At 39.9% G+C, this 20,534-nt stretch overlaps 1 protein-coding gene across 1 annotated transcript; it reads left to right on the top strand.

Annotated features, from left to right (window-relative positions):
• The first annotated feature begins 11,666 nt into the window (after window positions 1-11,666).
• LOC148022089 (tonoplast dicarboxylate transporter-like) lies at window positions 11,667-19,218 on the top strand. The gene is made up of 6 exons (XM_087697704.1): window positions 11,667-13,303; window positions 13,652-13,695; window positions 13,799-13,894; window positions 14,785-14,902; window positions 17,842-18,234; window positions 18,718-19,218. Exons 1-6 carry the CDS (start codon window positions 11,977-11,979, stop codon window positions 18,756-18,758), a joined length of 2,019 nt encoding a protein of 672 aa, XP_087553830.1. The 5' UTR covers window positions 11,667-11,976; the 3' UTR covers window positions 18,759-19,218.
• Window positions 19,219-20,534: the final 1,316 nt, after the last annotated feature.

Genomic DNA, 20,534 nt, shown 5'->3' with positions numbered 1-20,534 from the left:
AAATATAAAGGCACAATTGAGTATCACTAAGTCTACTGTAGAGAAGGTGGAATTTGGAGGGGAATTCGAACTATTAACCTATGAATCCACTAGAGGAAGACTAGTGGCCCATCTTGGATAAGCAAGATACAATGACCAAGTTCTCAAATCCATGGGTCTATCGACTAGTCCTTTGTCATCATCAAGTGAAGACCTACATCCTCAACATGAAACAACCATGAAGCCATCTTTTGTTGTGATGCTGATCATAGAAGTGCCAGAACTCCCTAACTACAATATAGAAGAGGCAAGAGAAGTTCAAGGTCTCCAACAAATCAAGGAAATCACCCAAGAGTAGCTGAAGTTTTGAGATTGAATGATTAAGGCCTTAAAAGCCCCCATTCAAAAGGTACTAGACCACCCACTTGGCATTTTGCAAGAAGAAGAAGAAAATAAGGGAACCTTGAGGAGAGCTTAAGGAAGTATCAAGTAAGGCATATGCCAAATAATGAGAAATCTTCAATTATGAGGTGTATGGGGAGCAAAGATGTAGGAAGCACCTTCTACTACAAACTATGCAATTACCAATGAGGATAGGGAAAAACATAGCACAGAAGTAACTCAACCATCAAAACATAGAAATGGTCCACAAATCTTATCACCTCCAAGGCACCATAAACATTTATCTCAACAATAAGCCTAAGAATGCATGGTCTTGAGGAAACCGAATTGGTATGATCCCATTCTAGAAGCTGATGGAGTAGGCCTAGGTTGCCTTTTGCTACTCTCACCCTAATGAGCAAACTAAACACTTCATTATCTCTATCCTCAAAGGCATGGCAATGACTAGAATGAAAAGAAGCATGGTAGGTACAACTTCTCTAACATTCTGAATGTATGGCTCATTGGCATTGACAATATGTACTTATTCCAATCCCTAGACCTAGTATATTTATTCAACCACTTTGCATGGAGGTTCAACAACTACCTTGACCCCTCATTCATCACCACCCGCAACTAGTTATGTACTAGTGAAGCTCCTCCAACAGCTAATTAAACCCTATGAAGATAGGCTCCCACCTTTATTCTTTGATATAGCCATAGGGATCAATCACATGGCAATGATTCATTTGCACCTTTGGGCACTGTTGTTACTATCATACTATGTAGCTATGCTTGAGGATATGGTGGATAGTAGATTCACCATGTGTACCCACCCTTTCTTCCTCCTTTATACTTTGAAAAGCTATCAATCAATATCTACCAAGAAAGGGTTTCCTCCAAAGAACATTGTACCCTCTCCCCACACCATAGCTACCACTCTTTCTATCACAAAAAAGAAAATACATTTTTTTAGAAAGAGAAAATAAAAGAGAGCAAAAGCTCCATGGTAGATGTACCCACACATGCATTGCACTTAGGGGTCCTCAAGTTAGATATGCCCAATGGTCTCAATCAATCAACTTTGTTTATAAGTCCCCCAACCCACTTTTTTCCCCACAACACAACTTCAGGGCATATCAAGACCAGGGCATCCTAGGCTTACTTGAACAACCTATCACATTGGGAATTGCACCGCATAATAAACAAACATCAACAAGATTCTCAAGTGTGGGACAACATTTAAGGCTTTCTTGGAATTCAATTCATATCCTAGTTACATTGGCATGACCACTTCAGATTACATAGTAAGATAGTCACACCCCCAAGGAGTGCGCATTGATTGCACATACATTGAAGACCATGAAGATGATCCAACAACATTGATGGCCACACTTCCTCTATTCCTCCCATCATTCACCTCTTTTACCACAATATATCCATGAAGTCATTGTCTGCATCTTCAAGCCATCACATGAGAGCCATGAAGTTAACTCCTATCTCTTCATTGAATATAACTACTAGTCCTGCAATAGACCACTGCACCACGATTGTCCTAGCATGGTCACCTACCCTTGGAGCTCAGTTCCAAGGGACTACCACTCATTTAGGAGAGGGATAATGTTAATTGCATTTTTCATGTGTATATTTTGAGCTTCATCATAATTATTTTTTGGGAAACTTGTATATTTCAAAAGGATATTATGTTTGGAATGGTACTAAAATGAGATTTGAGCTTAGTGCAATGCAAAGTGTATTAGAATCCATGTACAGAAGATTAAAGGAAAGTGCTTTATGTAAATTTTCATCTTGGAAAGTCTCATGGTACTTAGTGAAAGCATGCAATTAGAATAGGACCAATCATGAGGCCATAAAGTGAATACAATGCCCAAGAGGATGAGAACCTTAAAATTTTGTATAAAGTGATGAACTTGAGTGTCCTAGTTTTTATCTTCTCATTTTCTTGCTTGTAAGAGAATGAAGGAGAGGGAGTTAGCTTGTTATAATCATTTGAGAGGTGAAGCTCCATCTATTCTTCTTTCTTCTTATCCATTCCTTCTTGGTGAGATGTGAAGTAAAAGGGGTGTGTGAGGTTGAGTGAGAGAGAGGGACATGAGAGAAGCTCTTCTTGCCCATATTCTCCCTTTCTTCTCCATATTCTCCTCTCTACATTGTGTGTGAAGTTGGTGGCAAGTGTGTGGATGAGTAAAGGAGCTACATGTGGATTGTGGAGCATATGATGAGCCTTAAAGAAAGATTATAACAAAGAGGTAAGTTGATACTTGCTATAACTCAATATTGATTTACATTTACCTTTTCTTGGATAGGAAAAGCAGGTGTGCAATTGATTTTAAGTAGAGCATATGTAGTGGTTATTGAGAGGTAGTCGCCCACATACATGGTTTGACACACTTGAAGGAATAAGATTTCATCTTTACATCCCACATGTTGCACATGTAAAGTACAACATTGAGTACCTCCAAAAGCATGTAAGCTTGCATATAACATGATGAAGAAACAAGAAAGAAATCAAGAAAGGGAAGGAGCCCCAAGCCACTATCATAGAAAAGGTTTAGTAGCATTGATTGGCAACTCTTGTTCATTAATTCATTGTCTCATTTGCAAGCAATCCTACATATACACTTCTCATGAAAACATTATTATCATAGCTTAGAAATTTAGTAGCTTTCCCTAGCACAATGTAGGAGCATGTAACTTATTTTCATGCTCCACCAATAGAGAAGGATTTGAATTTGGAATTCTTTCCAATACATAGTGATTGAAGACTAAGATTATGTTCCTCATATAATTACTTGATAAGATAGTAGCAAGCAACATGCACACGGTTCCAGTAATTATTGCCAAACTTGCTTACATAAGATGCAAAGTTTTCCTTCCAACATCTCCATGCCAATGATGAGAGGTCAGTAAGCATCATAGATATGGGTACCTTAGCCATGTATGTTATGATGTAGTATGCAATTATTGAAGAGAATAAGCAAGAAGAAAGTACCATGGACATGGTACCAACATACATGGTGCTGTGAATATGGTACAATTATTGAAGAGAACGAGCAAGAAGAATGTGCCATGGACATGGTACGAATGTTTGGATGTGGTATATCTAGTTGTTTTATAAAATAATCAAGTGGCATGGGCATGGGTCCAATGCTTGTAAAAGCACAAAACTATATAAACTTCACACACACACACACACACACACACACACACACACACACACACACACACACACACACACACACACACACACACACACACACACACACACACACACACACACACACACACACACACACACACACACACACACACACACACACACACACACACACACACACACACACACACACACACACACACACACACACACAGAATGCGCCTAAATTTTATAATGTCAAATCACATGGAGAGAGAGGAGTTAGGTAGTAAATGAGGATGCATTCTAGTTATAGGCATTTACTTTGAGAAATATATTTTCACGATCTTCTACTTTGTCATGAGAGAGAAATAGCTAGTTGATTAGCAATCTCTATGGGTGGTGCTATTGGCCATATGATTGAATAAAATTAATCAAGAAATTTGACCACCATCTCAAATATCTTCTCAATCTTGTCTATAGTCTTCCCCCTTAACTATCTTTTCTTATCATATTGAATCATAGGCTACACGGCAACTCCTTCTATGCTTGTCAAATCGATATGGTATTGTGAGCAATGTCCTATAGTGTTTAGTGTCAAATGCATGTGAGAGAAACAAAGATGACAAAATAGCTATGCTTGTGAGTTAGTCTTTTGATGTGGCAATACCAATTAACTATCTTTTCTTAACATATTGAATCCTAGGTTACAGGGCAACTCCTTCTATGCTTGCCAAATCGATATGGTATTGTGAGCAATGTCTTATAGTCTTTAGTGTCAAATGCATGTGAGAGAAACAAAGATGACAAAATAGCTATGCTTGTGAGTTAGTCTTTTAATGTGGCAACACCTGTCTTGGCTCATTGAGGGACTACTAGTATTATTTAGTGTTTAGCGTAATATATGTAGGATACAACAACTTGAGAAAATAATAGTGCTAAGTACAACATACACGGTTTTATTTTTTATGGTTGTTTAAGCATCATACTTGTTGATAGCAAATACCTTTTTCAATAAGTATGTAGTATATAATGCTAATTGTTGTTGAAACTTGAGTCGGAGGAGACTAGTTTATATTGTATTTGTCATATGTGAAGTAATACTGAGTTATCAAGCATGTTTTGATGTTTCACAAAAACACAACTTTTTCCACATGAAACATTTTGAAAAATATACAGCCTTCCCTTTTTGTTTCCACTTTATGCATGTGTAGTTGAAAAATATTATATGTATTCCTAGTATTGTTCTAACATTCAAGAAAATGTATAACCTTCCCTTTTTAGCATGCCCTAGGCAGGGCTTTGTAATCCACTACTTTTTGCCATGTTATATTTGTGTGTGCGCGCACACACACATATATAGTTATATTTATATTTTTATATCATGTCTTGTATGTACACACACACACAAACACGCATACCTAAGTGTATGTAACTTTGTAACTTTGTGTGTTTCCTGACACACACACAAAATAATCCATTACATCCCCCAGTCAATCCTCATTTTGTGAAAGAGGCCCATTCCCCCATGCCTCCACACAATAGTATTACCCAACATGCCCTGAGTAACTCCATGAATCATTATATGACTTACTCAACATAACTTTTACACACACACACACACACACACACACACACACACACACACACACACACACACACACACACACACACACACACACACACACACACACACACACACACACACACACACACACACACACACACACACACACACACACACACACACACACACACACACACACACACACACACACACACACACACACACACACACACACACACACACACACACACACACACACACACACACACACACACACACACACACACACACACACACACACACACACACACACACACACACACACACACACACACACACACACACAATCAACATACATAATAATGCTTGTTTTAAATTAGGCATGACATAATTTCAAATGCAATTATATTTGACTTGACATAGTTAAAAATATAAACTATCCAAAGTCATGTGTGGCTGTCACACTTACATGTTGCAAAAAACTTAGCATATTATATTCAAGGATGTAAAAAGGAAACACATGTATTCAATATCTATAAAATATTATCCATATGTATCTATGTATCCATTAGATTTAGTGCCTTTTTCTTTTCTCATCACTTATCATTACACATATGGTCAATCATATGATAAGGACATAATTATCAAAATAAAAAGGTGCCACATTTAGTTTATGATAGATTAGGACTATTACTTGAGAAGCTATTCAATAATTCAACAACACAATACAAATCTATTTCTCAATAACTTCATCCAAACCCGTGAATGCTAAGCATTTCATTTCCTGATTCATGAGTTTCAATTCCTAATAAATATTACAATCCCTTATTTTGAAGATAAAAGACAAGCTAATATGCCTTGGAATAACCTTTACTCTTTGATGTGGATGGACCATTTTCTTAATAAAACATAACCCTTTTCAATTCAATTTGTAAGTAACCCCTTTATGTGGGACCCTTTTGTATGTAAAAAATGTGTAAAAATAGTAATTTAAAAATCCCTTATGTTGAATCCATGTGATACATACATATATTTATGACCAACCTCCCCGAGGATGTGGTTTAAGAACCTTTGCATCCTATTAGTCTTTTCTTTAAGAAGTTGTGAAATGATTCATTGACCTAAATAGTTTAAAAAATATGTCATTTTCCTTCCACCTTTTTTTTGTGCATGATTCCTTTACTAGTCGAACAACATTTGTTTCACATTATTTCCAAGATTTTTAATGAGGATAAACAAACTTCTTTTCTTGTATTATCAATATTTGTATTGACTATATTGGATCATACTATCAACATTAGTGTATTCTTATTTATCAAAGAAGGTCTATTCGAAAGAGGGCTATTTATCAAAGAAGGTCTATTTGAAAGAGGACTAAATGCATTCTCTCAATCTAATAGCATGAGCTAGTTTAGGTTATAAATATTGACAGATTTCTTAGGATGATCGTGAAAATATAGTGGAACTCTGGAGAAGTTCCTTTTATCTTCTTCTATATTGACACATTTCTTGGGATGATCATGAAAATATAGTGGAACTGTGGAGAAGTTCCTTTTGTCTTCTTCTATATTGTTTTATATTTGGCGAATGATGTTAGAAATGGAAAGATGCAAGAAACAAAAGAGCATGTTCATTTTCATAAAATGTGAAAACCCTATTCTCTCCTTCTCTTTTTGACATTGTTGGGGTAAAAATGCCAAAACTGAGCCACCAACATAATATGCTACTTTTGGTCTACTAGTCTAGGAGACTTTGTCGACTTAGTGAATTTGAAGTTCAAAGTTGGGAGAAAGTCATAGGATCTTAGGTTATGCACGGAATTGCAAAGACAAGTTGTACTTGGCATGAGGAGGACAAGTGGAAGATGAGGTAAGATCATCCAAGGTGGAGAGGTACTTAGGAAAGATTTGCAACTTGAATCTATTGTAGACTTACCCAATGGACCCCTCACCTTGGACTAAAGAGGTCAAATGCAAGACAACCCTCACAAGCACCTAAGATCTTGTGAGGGTTGTCTTGTATTTTGACCTGTTAGTCCAAGGTGAGGTCCATTGGGTAATTCTACAACAAATTCAAGTTGCAATCCTTCCTAAGTACCTCTCCACCTTGGTCAAATGCAAGACAACATTCAGAAGATCTTAGGTGATGCATGTAATTGAGGAAAAAAAGTGGTTTGACCTAAGGAGGAGCAGAGGATGAGATAAGATTATCAAAGGAGGAGAGGTCTTAAGGAGGAGTTGCAACTTGAATTTGTTGTAGACTTACTCAATGGAGCTCTCACTTTAGATTGAAGAGGTCAAATGCAAGGCAACCCTTGCTAACTTGAAGAACGAGGGGATGTAATCTTTTGATCTTCTTTGACGTTCTTGGCTCAAAAGGCTTACACCAATTCTTGCCCTAAGAGGCTAGACTTGTCACCTTAGTGATTATATGAAGCATGCATGCCAAGTGATGGGTCTACCCACAAAGTTCGACACCAATCTCTTTCAACAATATCAAACCACACAAACAATGCTTCGTTGGGGAGTGACTATTATAACTTGTGCTTCACATTGTGTTAGTGGAAGTTGTCAATTAAGAAGTAGAAGGGCCATGCAACCAAAAGCATCTACCTTCACCATGAGAAAGGATTCAATATATGAGGAGAATGTTGAAGAGTTACATCTTATGAGCATAGAGGCGGATTTATTTTGTATCACTTAGGAATACACTAAGGAAGAGGTAGTAGAAGTTATGGAAACCAAGATACTTGAGGACCAAGTAATAGAAGGGGATGATTATGACAAGTTGGGGAATAGTTAGGAGTTTCTTGTGCCTACTAATTTAAATCAAAGGTGTGGTATCATCAATAGTTGGTCAAAACCATTATTTGGATGTGGTTGACTTTGATATTTGTGACTTTGGATAATACACTTTGCTTCTTTATTTTGGCATATTATCTCATGCTTTTATGCACTAATGATTTACATAGAGGAGATATTTGTTCTGACAAGTGATTGTGCTTATTGCAAGCTTTCTTTTCAGGTTTATATGAGCCATGTTAGGTGTTTTAGCCGCTTTGCATACATTTCTAATCTATTACATAGGTCTTGATGGGCATGTGGATAAGAGGAGTTTTGGGCTTCATGATTCAAGTATAAGATATGTGCAACCACTCTTTTATGGTATTTTGGTGCTTATGACAAACAAGTCTTGGTAGCCTTTGGTGTGGGCAAAGCTTTGGCTAGGAATATTGAGTAGAAGCTTTGACACTTGAAAATATTTTTTTCCCAAAACTACTATGTTTTCAACATGAGATGATGTTTGGCATAATTTTTCCACTTATGTCACAATGTAAGTAGCCACAACCAACGCCAATGAAAATAACATGCTAAAGGAAAGTAGGTTGTGGGAACATCAATTGTGATAGTCAATCTATTAAATCTCTAAAGCAAAAGGACACACATTATATGCTAGGTATGGGGAGATCATGAACTTGAAGGAAGCAAGTTTCAAAGCTTCAAGTAGCCCACTACTCAATGGAAAGTTGAAGCACACAAGCACCATAGGCCTCACCTATATAAGACCAAGCTCACACACCATTAAGAATCAATGGAGCTACATGTTTATCATTCAAGACACATCTCAAGTCTTCCATTTCCCCTTTGTTAGCTTGCTTTGTCATGTACCCAAGTAAGCCCATATACACCTTGTTTGAGGTCTCAACTTTTATACATGCAGTTATATTTTTTAGCTTATTCATCATCACCTTTCCAATTCACATCCCTCATTTCTTTCTAGAGTTTTATGATTTTGCTATGTTGATGAGTTCATGGTTCATATTGACTAGGATTGCTCTCAAAGACTCACCTTTTAGTTGGATTGGTTGGTTTATAATTGCAATTTGCAAATCTCCTTACTTTGTCATCTCATCTCTTTACAACTTTCTTGTTATGGGCTTTAGTTTTCCTTGAAGTCTCTACCTCATTGAATTCCACTTTTAAGTATAGCCTCTTCACAACTTGGATCTTGCTTATGATAGTAATTGACTCCACAAGAGAATCCTAACATGTTAAGAAGGCTATTTTAGTTTAGGTGTAGAGGCCAAGTTAGGCAATCTTCATAAACATGTTAGATAGCCAAGAAATTGTATGAATATGCCTATTGATTGTTGTTGCTAACTACTTCACAACATTATTTTTTTCAAGCATATCCCTTAAGAAGTTTAAGGGAGTTTGGCGATAAAGTTTGGAGCTTGAAGACAACTTATTGTATGAACTAATATATTCCTCTACATTTGTTGATAGACACATTTTTTCTTCTATAAGTGTAGTTTTAGGAAATGAAAACTCAAATTATATGTTGACACTTGAACCTTAGGCTAATATTATGATTTTTTGGGCTAAAAACAATCCTAAATTTGCAAAGGAACCCTTATTGTGATGCCATTGCAGCATCATCCTTTGTCCTAAGTTGAGTTATTACATAGCATTTGTTAAAGTGTTTTTGTTAGAGTAATTGTTGTCTGTAGAGAAACTTTCATGGCTTAGTGTGTCTATATAGGGATCCATTTGATTTCAACTCCTCTTGTAATCTACATTTTTTGCTTACAAGTCCATGTTAGGTGCATGGTTGATCAATGCATGGCATGAATAGGTCATTGGAGCTCATGAGTTGGTATTAAGCACTCATAAGCTAGTATTAGAGCTAATGCCCATGCAAGTTGATTGACCTAATTAAAGGATAACGAAATTGGGATGAAGTAGCCACATGTAGGTGGATGGGGCAAGTGGGACCCATGCATATCAAGAGGGAGAGAGAAAAGGAAATGAGAGAGATCAATGAAGCACACCACTTACATATGATCACTTGATCTAGTGACATACGGCCCTTCATCCTAGCAAGGGTAATGCATATGCAATTCCATTAACTTGTGTATAAGCTAGCTACAAGTAGTGATTGATAGAATGACCACACATAATATCCAATGGTCAAATGACCACACCCCCATATGACGAAGTTGAGGAGAGAGAAGAACAAATTGGTGCCACTTGAGAAGAGATGATAATACAACATCCAATGTGAAGGTAGCATGCTTGAGGGACTTTTGGTTTAAGAGCCTCACCACCCACAAGTTTACCATCTTGGGAGAGAGAAGAGCGAATTGGTGCTAATTGAGAAGAGAGGAGAACAAAGCATCCAATGTGAAGGTAGCATGCTTGAGGGATGTTTGGTTTAACAGGTTCACCACACACAAGTTTACCAACTTAGGAGAGAGAAAGGATATATAAACTAATGACATACAAATTCAGGGACTCACACAAGTTGAAGCTTGAGGTGGATCCCAAGGAACGCCAATGTAGTCCAATGGAGAGAGAGAGAGAGAGAGAGAGAGAGAGAGAGAGAGAGAGAGAGAGAGAGAGAGAGAGAGAGAGAGAGAGAGAGAGAGAGAGAGAGAGAGAGAGAGAGAGAGAGAGAGAGAGAGAGAGAGAGAGAATTTATAGTGATTTCTCATGGGCATGTGTTAAAGATAGAGGAGTTGTTTGTAAGGCAAAAATAGAAATCAACCATTGTTTACAACATTCTTTTGTATTTTTTCTAACTTTTGATTGTTTGGTATTTTTAACTTCCTATAGTTGGTCAAAATGGAGACGATCTTCTTCAATCACTTCACAATTTACCTTTAACATTCAATAACTATGCATGGGTGAGAATGTTTGTCCACAACCTATGCTGTAGTTTGAGGTGCAGTTTCAAAGTCATTGCATGGAATCCCTCTCCCTTGATGAGCAAACTCATGTTGGTCAATTTGTCATGCTTGTGTCATGACTCAAAGTTTTTACTTTGTCTTAGTAAAAGTCTACGTGCCTCATCCACAATACTATTGTCTTCATGTGAAGGGTTACAAAACAAACCCCTGTGTGATTGTAATCGATGCCTCTATTTCTTTCTTTGCTTCACATGTTATGACTTTTCATAGAACGAGCAGGCCATGAAGTTGTTATTGAGAGCATGAATCTTCATATCTCGTTCTACTTGCTATTAGTGGTAAGTAATGTGAAACTGTTACAAAAGCTATGAAGGCAAAAAAAGTTGTGTAAGGCGTATGGGTTTCCTTAAATTATGGAATTACTTAGTCTAAGGGTAGGTTTTGTGAGTTTTTCATTGCTGTACCTTCTTCAAACGGGTCTATGTGAAGATCCCCCAATACCAACCACCATGGGAGCATGTTAGAGGGAAATTTGGCTGCCCTTGATGTGGCTTTAGGTACCCACAAATTAGGAAGTTAGCATGGACCCACAAGTTAGGGAATTGGCGTTCATTTTAGATGGAAGAACGCCTAAGAATAGGGAGGAAAGGGAGAAGGCCTTTTGGGGGGGGGGGGGGGAGAGGAGGAAGCTGAGGGAGTGACGTGTAAAATCCAACCTTTGATGCGGGATGGACAAGTGTAAAGCCTTATTAGATGGGCAAAAAGACCCGGCGCCACGTCATGTTGGTGGGGTCTGAGACGGAGCCCCGGGGCGGGGGGGGGGGGGGCCGGGGGCGCATTCATGCAAGGAGGAGAACACCAAAAAAAACTCTCTCTTTTTTCCGTCTGTCTATCCCGCACAAGAACGATCCAAAAAGCAGAAAGAAGTGGCGTCTCTGTTTGTTAAATGATTGACAATTCATGAGAAGAGGAATGTGACGATTACGATGATGATATCAGTGACCACCATGATTACGAGAAGGAGACGCACTCTCAACAGCCGCAGCAGCACCACCACCAGTGGGGTATCTGATCAGAGATCCGGATTTATTAGTCACCCCCCATAGCCAGAGAATACAGAATCCTGCCACTGAGCTTCAGGCTCAGCTCCACAGGCCTTGTGAGAGCACATAGACAGAGGGGGCCGCATCATCATCATCGTCCATGGCTTCTCATGAGCAGCTCCAATCTCCCCTGCTCCCTCGCTCCGCCCCATCCCCCCGGTCCTCCCGGCCCTCCCGGACCGTCGCTCTCCTCCATGCTTGCCTTGCCCGCCACCAGGCCTTCTTCCTCCTCGCTGGGCCCCTCTCCTTCGTTGTCCTCATCGTCTCCCTCGACGTCGAGGACAACACTGGCAAGAGCGGCGCCATGGTCGCTGCCATGAGCTGGATATTCATCTGGTGGGTCACCGAGGCCATCCCCCTCGCCGTCACCGCACTCATCCCCCTCTTCCTCCTGCCCTTCCTCCAGATTCAGACGGCCAGTGCCGTCTCCAAATCCTACACCAATGACACCATTTTCCTCATCCTGGGCTCCTTCATCCTTGCTGCAGCGGTGCGCTACCATGAATTGCACAAGCGGCTTGCCATCCACATTGTTCTTCTCTTTGGGAGTGACCCCCGGCTGCTCCTCTTCGGTTTCTGCATGGGTTCTGCCTTTATAAGTATGTGGGTGGACAATGCCGCAGCGGCAGCGATGCTGATGCCGATGGCTGCAGGGGTGCAGCAGAAGGTTCATGCTGGGTTCCATCCGCAGTGCTATACAGACGACGATGATCAAGGCGATGACCGTCCTGACAACAAGAAACAGGAGATACTCTCCAGGCACAACAGCAAAAGCAGCCAAGGTGATGAAGGGGAGCATGTTGAGCATGCCACCAAGGGGGTATCATCAGGTGCTTCGAAGGGTGGGCTTGCAGGTGCACATGCCATTGGCATGCCTGCACATGGTTTGGAGGAGGGTGGGCATGGTTCAGGTGGACAGATGAGCAGTCTTAGTGATGAGAAAGGTCTTTCCAGAACTTGCAGCTTGCCTAGGTTCAACAGCAAGGAACTTTCCTCTGATATTAGAAGGAGAAAGAGCTTGCCTGCCTATGCTAGCAAAGAGCTAGAGAGGCATGCATCCATTGATTTGGAAAGGCACTTGTCCAATGTGTTGCTCAAAATGGACTCTGAGCAAGCGCTCAAGATAGAGATGGACTTCTGCAAAGGGGTTTCTGTCTGCATCGCTGTGGCAGTGACTGTTGGGGGCATGTCCACACTCACTGGCAATGCAGTTAACCTCATCTTTACCGGCATTTGGGAGACTGATTTTCCTAAAGAGAATCCCATATACTTCCTGCAATGGATGCTCTTTGCAGTCCCCTTCTCCTTTGTGCTAGTTCTGGTGTTATGGTTGCTTGCTTGCATATGGTTTTGCCCACCCTCCGCTGTGAAACCTATTTCTGCTTCTCTTCATTCATATCACATGGAGGATGAGCTTGTCAGATTGGGTGAGATGTCTTCACTGTTTTCACTATCAAAATCTGAGCGTTTAAGAAGTGTAAAGCTGTGCTTATAGTAATTTGAGGTCACATTATGGGATTGAATCTGTCACAAGCAACACTGTAGGAATTTAATAAACAACCACAACCTTCTCTGGTGACTATTGAGCTGATGGCCTGGTGCTGCCAGCCCACTCATCACATTGTTCATGTAACAATGTGACTGTGAATGGTTCTTTGGCATTGCAACCTGTCTATTTAGTATTGATTGTGTTTGGATGTATTAGTTAGTCGTAAGTCTTGTTTTGCACATTCTTCTCATTGAGACTTCACCAATCATTTGGATTACCTTTGCAGGACCTATTACTTCTGAACAGATAATAATTTTGATTATCTTTTTTGTAAGTTATTCTCAGCTCGTTGGCCTTAGCTTTTGAAAAACATTTAGATGTTGATTGTGGATTTGGAAAGGCAATGACTAGAATCCTCCCATCATGTTTGCAGGTCCTGGTGGTGCTGTGGATGACCAAGAGCTTGACTGGAGATTCGACAGGATGGTCGGCTTTATTTAACGATTACCCAGCGAATGGCACAGTGACAGTAAGTTGGGCAGTGATCTTTAGATCTAATGAGGTTGCAAAGTGTGTGGGGGTTGTGGCAAAAAAACAGTGCTCTTATTCTTCTTGCAAGATTTCACTGTTGAAACAAGGGAAAGAACAGCCATGGGTGCCTTATTTCTTCAAGCTTCAAGTTTATGGTTAAGTCTGCAACCATGCTATCAATCAATAGATATTTATAGAACCTCTCAAACCAGTTTAGCTCAGAGGAGAGGTCTTAATGTGCTCTTGGGACGAGCTAGACTGAGCTGAATCTTTACTGCTAGTGTCAGATTGGAGTTATTGTAAGTAGCAAATTGAAGTTGAATTGAGATAGCCAGTATAAATCTGATGGTTGGTAGATAACAAATTAACAATGATTGAATAAAGATGGTCCTTAGTGTTCTGATTCTTTAGATAGACGCATTACACACACGAGACTTTGGACATTTTCCGATATCTAAGAGGGGCACCTTTCCCTTTTTGTCCCCCGTACAGTGTTTAACATCGTGAGCATCTGCTCGGGGTACCGAGCTAGGTGCAGCTAGGTGTGCTTGGGGGCAGAGGGCTGCCGGCCCGGGGTGCTTAGCCGCTAGCCCCCTGCCCCTAACTGCACCTAGCTAGCTATGCAGTCCCTCCCTTGCAGAAGCTCATGATGTTCACAACCGTGGCAATCATAGTGGGAATTTGCCTAAAACTTTTTGTGATAGTTCTCGATCATTGGTAGATAACAAATTAGCCAGCGATTGAATTGAGATTAGCTTTAAGTATTCTGATTCTTGATCATTCGTACAACCTTCTACATATATTTCTATGACAAATGGTAGAGATAGAACTGATTTGACTAATGAAATTCTCTGTTTTTGGCTCTGTTTCTGTTGATCCATTTAACAGATGCTCATGGCAGTGTCGCTCTTTGTGATACCCAACCCGCGCGATCCGCAGCGCAAGCTCATGGACTGGTCCCAGTGCCGCGAAATACCATGGAATGTCATATTACTGGTCGGAGGAGGTCGAATTTCTCTCCCTTTTATTGTGGGTCTTCTTTTTCCCGTGTGGGATAATTGCTGTTAATAATAAGGCTCGCCCAGTAAGCTGTCCGTTCCAGAAAAAGGCTGATCGAGAAGGAGACAAGGAATGCTGGTCTGTTTGCGTTTTGCTTTTGATGACCTGTCTCGTCCTCTTCTAATCTTCTTCTTGACACTCACGCGTCCCGAGTCCCCCGACTCCCCGTGGGGCCGTCCTGCTCTGAAACGTGGTCTTAGACTGAGAAGTCATGCAGGCTCTGTGGCTCTGTCGTTGTATAGCCGCGTGCCCTGATTGCCCTGATTGCCGTCTATCTCCGCTCTATCTCGATGAGGAAAAATGCAAAAAGGTAGGCTTGCAGTTTACAAAAGGACTTGTAAAAAATTCTTCCAACAAATAATAGGCTAGACCGAGCCACCTGTTCACCTGTTTTTTATATAAAAAATAATGCCGTTATTGTCCAATGTCCCCGGTATTCATTGATGGGAATAACACCCATTTCTTACCTTTGGGTGTTTATTCCTAGGAATAATGACACCCATCTCTTAGCTTTGGGTATTTATTGATCCCCGGAGCCGCCCAAATTGATGGGTTTGAACCTTTGAACTCCCACAGCTCACCCACACTGTAACCCAATTACCCTCTCTTGAGGTAAATGGGATACAGATTCAATTACCCTTTCTCGAGATAAATGGGATTCAGATTAATTGCTATTTTTTGCAGTAATGCAATAAATCTTTTTGAAGGATACTAAATTTAAAGGTATATCTTGATAAAAAGAGGAAAATTTTCAGAGTAGTCACACTTGGCATTTTAAGCGAGAAAGCGTAACCTTAGTATGATTCTGTGCTAAAAAGATAGGGGCATAGGGGTAGCCTTGTAAGGCTTGTATAAGTCATGTGGTTGATAGATAGGGGCAGGATCCCCAACTGTTCACACTTACCTTTTAATATTTCACGTCTTCACCAAAAAAAAATAAAATAAAAAAAAATCAGATATACGTCACGCGTGTGTTTAGTGTTAGGTGGCAGCTCAGTCTAAGGGAGTAAAGTATCTAAAACCACACCCATGGCTGCACTGCAATCTCATCCAATTCCCAGTGACTAGTTACTGGTAAGGGATCCTACTTCTGATGTCCAGACGTACATCAGCTGCATGATGCATCCATATTTTAGGCCAGATAGTTGAATTCCCCTTGTCTTGAAGTTCGATTTTCCTCCCATGCTGATGCTCCAAGAGTTTTACATCTGAGTCAATTTGCACCAACAAATCCACTTTAAGAGGGTAAGCAGGGTGAGAGAGTCTAGAGTCTATGGAACTGGTGCCATATTAAGAAGAAATTTCCAATTCTAATTCCAAATAATTGGGCGAATATCATACATCTGTCCAGGGAGAATTTCTTCACAGCTGAGGCTGATGGGGCTTGAGGATGGAGTCAGATTCTTTACCTGATGAGGATCATGTCATGGTTTTTGAGATTAAGATTGAAGTTTACCCTGTTGATCTGACATCCAGTACCTGGTTTCTCTATCCCAAATATCCTTCCACTCTGGAAAATGCCTCTCTACACAGCTTGTAGGCCTGATGGAGATCTATCCATGAGGGCCGTCAAATTCATTGGGGAGATCCATGAGGAGAGGAGCATACTTGTTATTAGGTTTCGTTGTGTTCTTTTGGTTCCTGTTGTTATCAGGGGCTGCCTTGTTGTTCTACCCCTTTCTATTGACAGGCTGGAACCCATTATTTGTGGGCAGAGTATTAGTTTCCAGTTCTAGGTAGTCCTTAATGCCCGCGCAGATTACTGTAAACTATTGCATTTCTTTTAATTCCATTACCTTCACTCTCTGTGCTATTTAGGAAGCCATGGAATTTTTTACTTCTGTCGATTTTTTCTAAAACTCGGGATGCCGTATTGGGTTGAGCACATTGGTAGGTCTGTGCCCTTTGCCCAGCGGAGATGCTAAAAGACCCAGACGGGTGAAGATCGAGAGGGAGGTTGGGTAGCACGGCACGTATATTGTGGGGTTTGACGCAGTTGGGTCAGAATCATCAGATCACTCGAACAATATCATAGGAGATTTCTTTAGCATCTATTGTCCAAACCCTAGTATGCTAAGGACCATTTGTTCATTTTCGAACAGAAAGTAGTAGTGACTACACATTCCTTGGAAGGGCTGTTGTTTGTAAAGCCTTGAATAAACTCTTCTTTTTCCTCATCCCTTTCAGAGACATCTAAGATTTCCTGTTTGCACTTAACCAGCATCCATTGGATAGAAAGGCCTAATTCCTCCAAAGACTTTACTGTTGCGAAAAGACCGAACGTATCGGATGACGTTTGGTAGATCATAGATAACGTTATTGTTTTCATAATACAATTTACCGCATTCTTTGAAAAAAAAAACCTTACCAAACGTCCAATGTATCTCCTTGTAATTGAGGTCGAAGTGCGGTGCAATGCCTTCAACAGGCATTCAAATCATTGGTGTTGGATCCCCAAATTTGTTCTGATCATTGCAGCTTCTTAGAGTGGATTCTCTTGGATAGGTTGGGGAGCCAGACTGATTGCCAATGTAAAGGCATATCGTGAAAGCCATATATTTTGGATCAAGGGTCTTCTCTATGATCTTGTGCCAAATCCCAAGAAGCATCATCAAAGCATTCTTTTCTTAACCAAGGCATGGCAGACATCTTCTCCTTAAGAAGGAAAGTGCCTCAATTTACATTGCCATCCTCTTCTGTTTGAATGCTTACTTAAGTGGTTATTTCTTGACGTGTGCTGAAGTGACTAAACTTGTTGGAAGTTTCATACTGGGTGCTGCTAAAGCCACATTTTAATGCTGTTCAATGGCTTTCCTGACATGGCTTCAGTATAGCTATCATCGGTGGCAATTGATGTTTTCTTTTGCTTTTGTCTATGAATTGCAGGTTTTGCATTAGCAGATGGCATAAAGTCTAGTGGGTTGTCTGACGTAATTTCTAGCGAGATGAACTTCCTAGCTTCTACACCCTACTGGGCCATTACCCCTGCCATTGCAACAGTGACTGGTATTGTGACAGAGTTCACGTCCAATTCAGCCACGGCCTCTGTCTTTGTCCCACTTGTAGCAGAGATAGCACTCTCCATCAACAGGCATCCTCTTTTTCTCATGGTCCCTGCAACCTTGGGCTCTCAGTTTGCCTACATGTTACCAATTGCCACAGGGCCCAATGCCCTTGCATATACGACAGAGTCGATGCGAATTAAAGACATGGCCGCTCCCGGGATTGTTCTCAAGATCGTTTCCATCATTCTCCTTTCCATCCTCATGCCAACACTCGGTATGTTGCTGGCTTGTTTGTACTGTTTCTGCCTTTACTTTCACATACCACTTAGTTGCTCCAAAAATGGCTGCAGAAAGCTATATGCAACAAATCATGGTCATATCAGCAATGCCAAGTTTGTATCTATCATTCGTTGATCTGCATGTGTAGCGTAAATTTGGGTTAGAGGGTCACTATGAATGCTTTTCAAAGCTCCTTAGTGAGCTAAGATGGGCAGGAGCTGAATGTCTCTGCATGGGTTTGCTTTAACACATGCCATGCTTGCCTGAGGCTTGCCTCAGTTTTCATAGCTGCATCTTGTTAGCTGATCATATGATAGCTGGCATACGGTATAATGCTTAGCAAATTGAAATGTGTCATGCATGCCGCGGTATATGCTTTGCAAAATTGTGTGACAGGGGTTCCACAACCAGTCGAATTTCGTAGGAACATCTGGTGAAGTCTTTTCATTGATGCACGTTGATGCCATTCTCCATGCAGGCACTGCGGTTTTCAACACCAACTCAACTGTTCAAACATGAGCTGATGCCCTGTGGATATCATTCCGCCATCCCCAAGTTTTCCAAATGGGCAATTCAGATTCTGATAATGCAGAGGCATGATTGAGCTTAGCTTATAATTGGAAGAGGTACATTAGCCACATTCGATTCAACACTGCAGCCAGCGAGTTGGTAAGCTGCATCAACATCTTTTACGTATATTGATCAATGTGTAGTGGTTATTAGAACCCTAAAAATGGAGTTGTAATGCAAAAATACTTATGTGATGGCTCCCCACAGCATATTTTATTAATCTGGATTGACAATGTTTGAGGCTAGTCACCTTTTGCTAGAGTTATGAAGCTTGATCCATTGCTTATATTCCTTTTTGGGCCAATATTTTCTTAGTGCACCTATCTCAATGTACAAAAGGCTTGAGACTCATCAAAATGTGGATATTTGTGGCACTTATTATGTTGATATTTGTGGCACTTATTGTGTTGATTTGAGCTCATAATGGTACTTCTTGGGCCAATATTTTCTTAGTGCACCTATCTCAATGTACAAAAGGCTTGAGACTCATCAAAATGTGGACATTTGTGGCACCTATTATGTTGATTTGAGCTCATAATGGTATACACTTTGGTATATTTCAATGTCAGGTGTGATATGTCTAAAAATATTCTAGACATGCTACTTTTAAAGTATATACTACTCTATAAAGTGCCAAGTGGGGTGCATTTATAGAGGCTACAAATATATGAGACTCGGAAAGAGTCGGTATGTGTGCAAACCAAGAAGGTTCACCACATCACCTCCCCAGAGAAACCCTAAAAGCATTTAAAGATCCTCAAGAATGATGATCAACTACTAAAAGTACACCTTAGGCACACAAAAAATTGCGACGGCTACTTTTTCCAAAAGTAAAGCTAGCGCACTATGTAAACCCAACTTGCCACAAAATGGTTGACATGTGCATAATGTCCCTTGTAACATGTCAAAAAATGGCTTGCCAAAAAACGATTACTACCAAGTTAAAAATCATTTCCACAGCATGTACATACTTTATGGTTTAATGTTGGAAAGTTTGTTTCATATCCATGAGATCATGGATTCAAGCCCATTAAACTTTTCTCCTTGTTACTTAAAAAAAAAATCTCTTTAAATTTAATATTTAAACCTTAACTTTAACATGTTTACATTTTTGTCTCGAACCTCCCTTCCAAGCTTTCAAAATCCCTTTATCAACTTTAAAATTTTGCCTTAAACCTTACTTATAAGCTTTGTAAATTGTTTGTCTTTCTTGCTGACAAAGTCTTAAAATGTTTTAATGGAATAGTTCATTTGTAGAAGTCTAAATCTCTTTTAAAAGATTGTTAATTGTTATTATTATAGTTGATATCTAGAAGCTTAAACCCCTTCCAAAACATTTAGGAAGAAATAAAATAACTTAATGAAATATCAAAGAGAAAATTTTAAGGGCTTGAACTAATGAGCACATGGATATAGCACAAATTTTTAAACCATTAGAGTGTCAACTATGCACATGTAATAAGTGTTACTTTTAATTTATTTATTCTTGGATTTTTTTTGAAAATTTATTCATTTTCCCTTTGTCTTAAGAAGTCAACCCATTTTTGGCAAAGTTGGATTTATACAATGGTCTAGATTTACTTTTTAGATAGATAGTGGGTAGGGTTTACATATTTTAAGCTCGGTTTACTTTTGCAAAAAGTTGCGATTGTGATTTTTTGCATGCCTAAGATCTCCCTAAGGTGCACTTTCAACCATTGATCTTGATTCTTAAGGGTCATGGGT

Source organism: Lygodium microphyllum, chromosome 17 (assembly GCF_053477565.2).
Source record: "Lygodium microphyllum isolate KBCC chromosome 17, Lygodium_microphyllum_v1.1.10, whole genome shotgun sequence".
In the NCBI taxonomy this organism is placed as follows: domain Eukaryota; kingdom Viridiplantae; phylum Streptophyta; class Polypodiopsida; order Schizaeales; family Lygodiaceae; genus Lygodium; species Lygodium microphyllum.
Note: the sequence above shows the minus strand (reverse complement) of the source record. Positions and strands in the feature narration are given on the sequence as shown.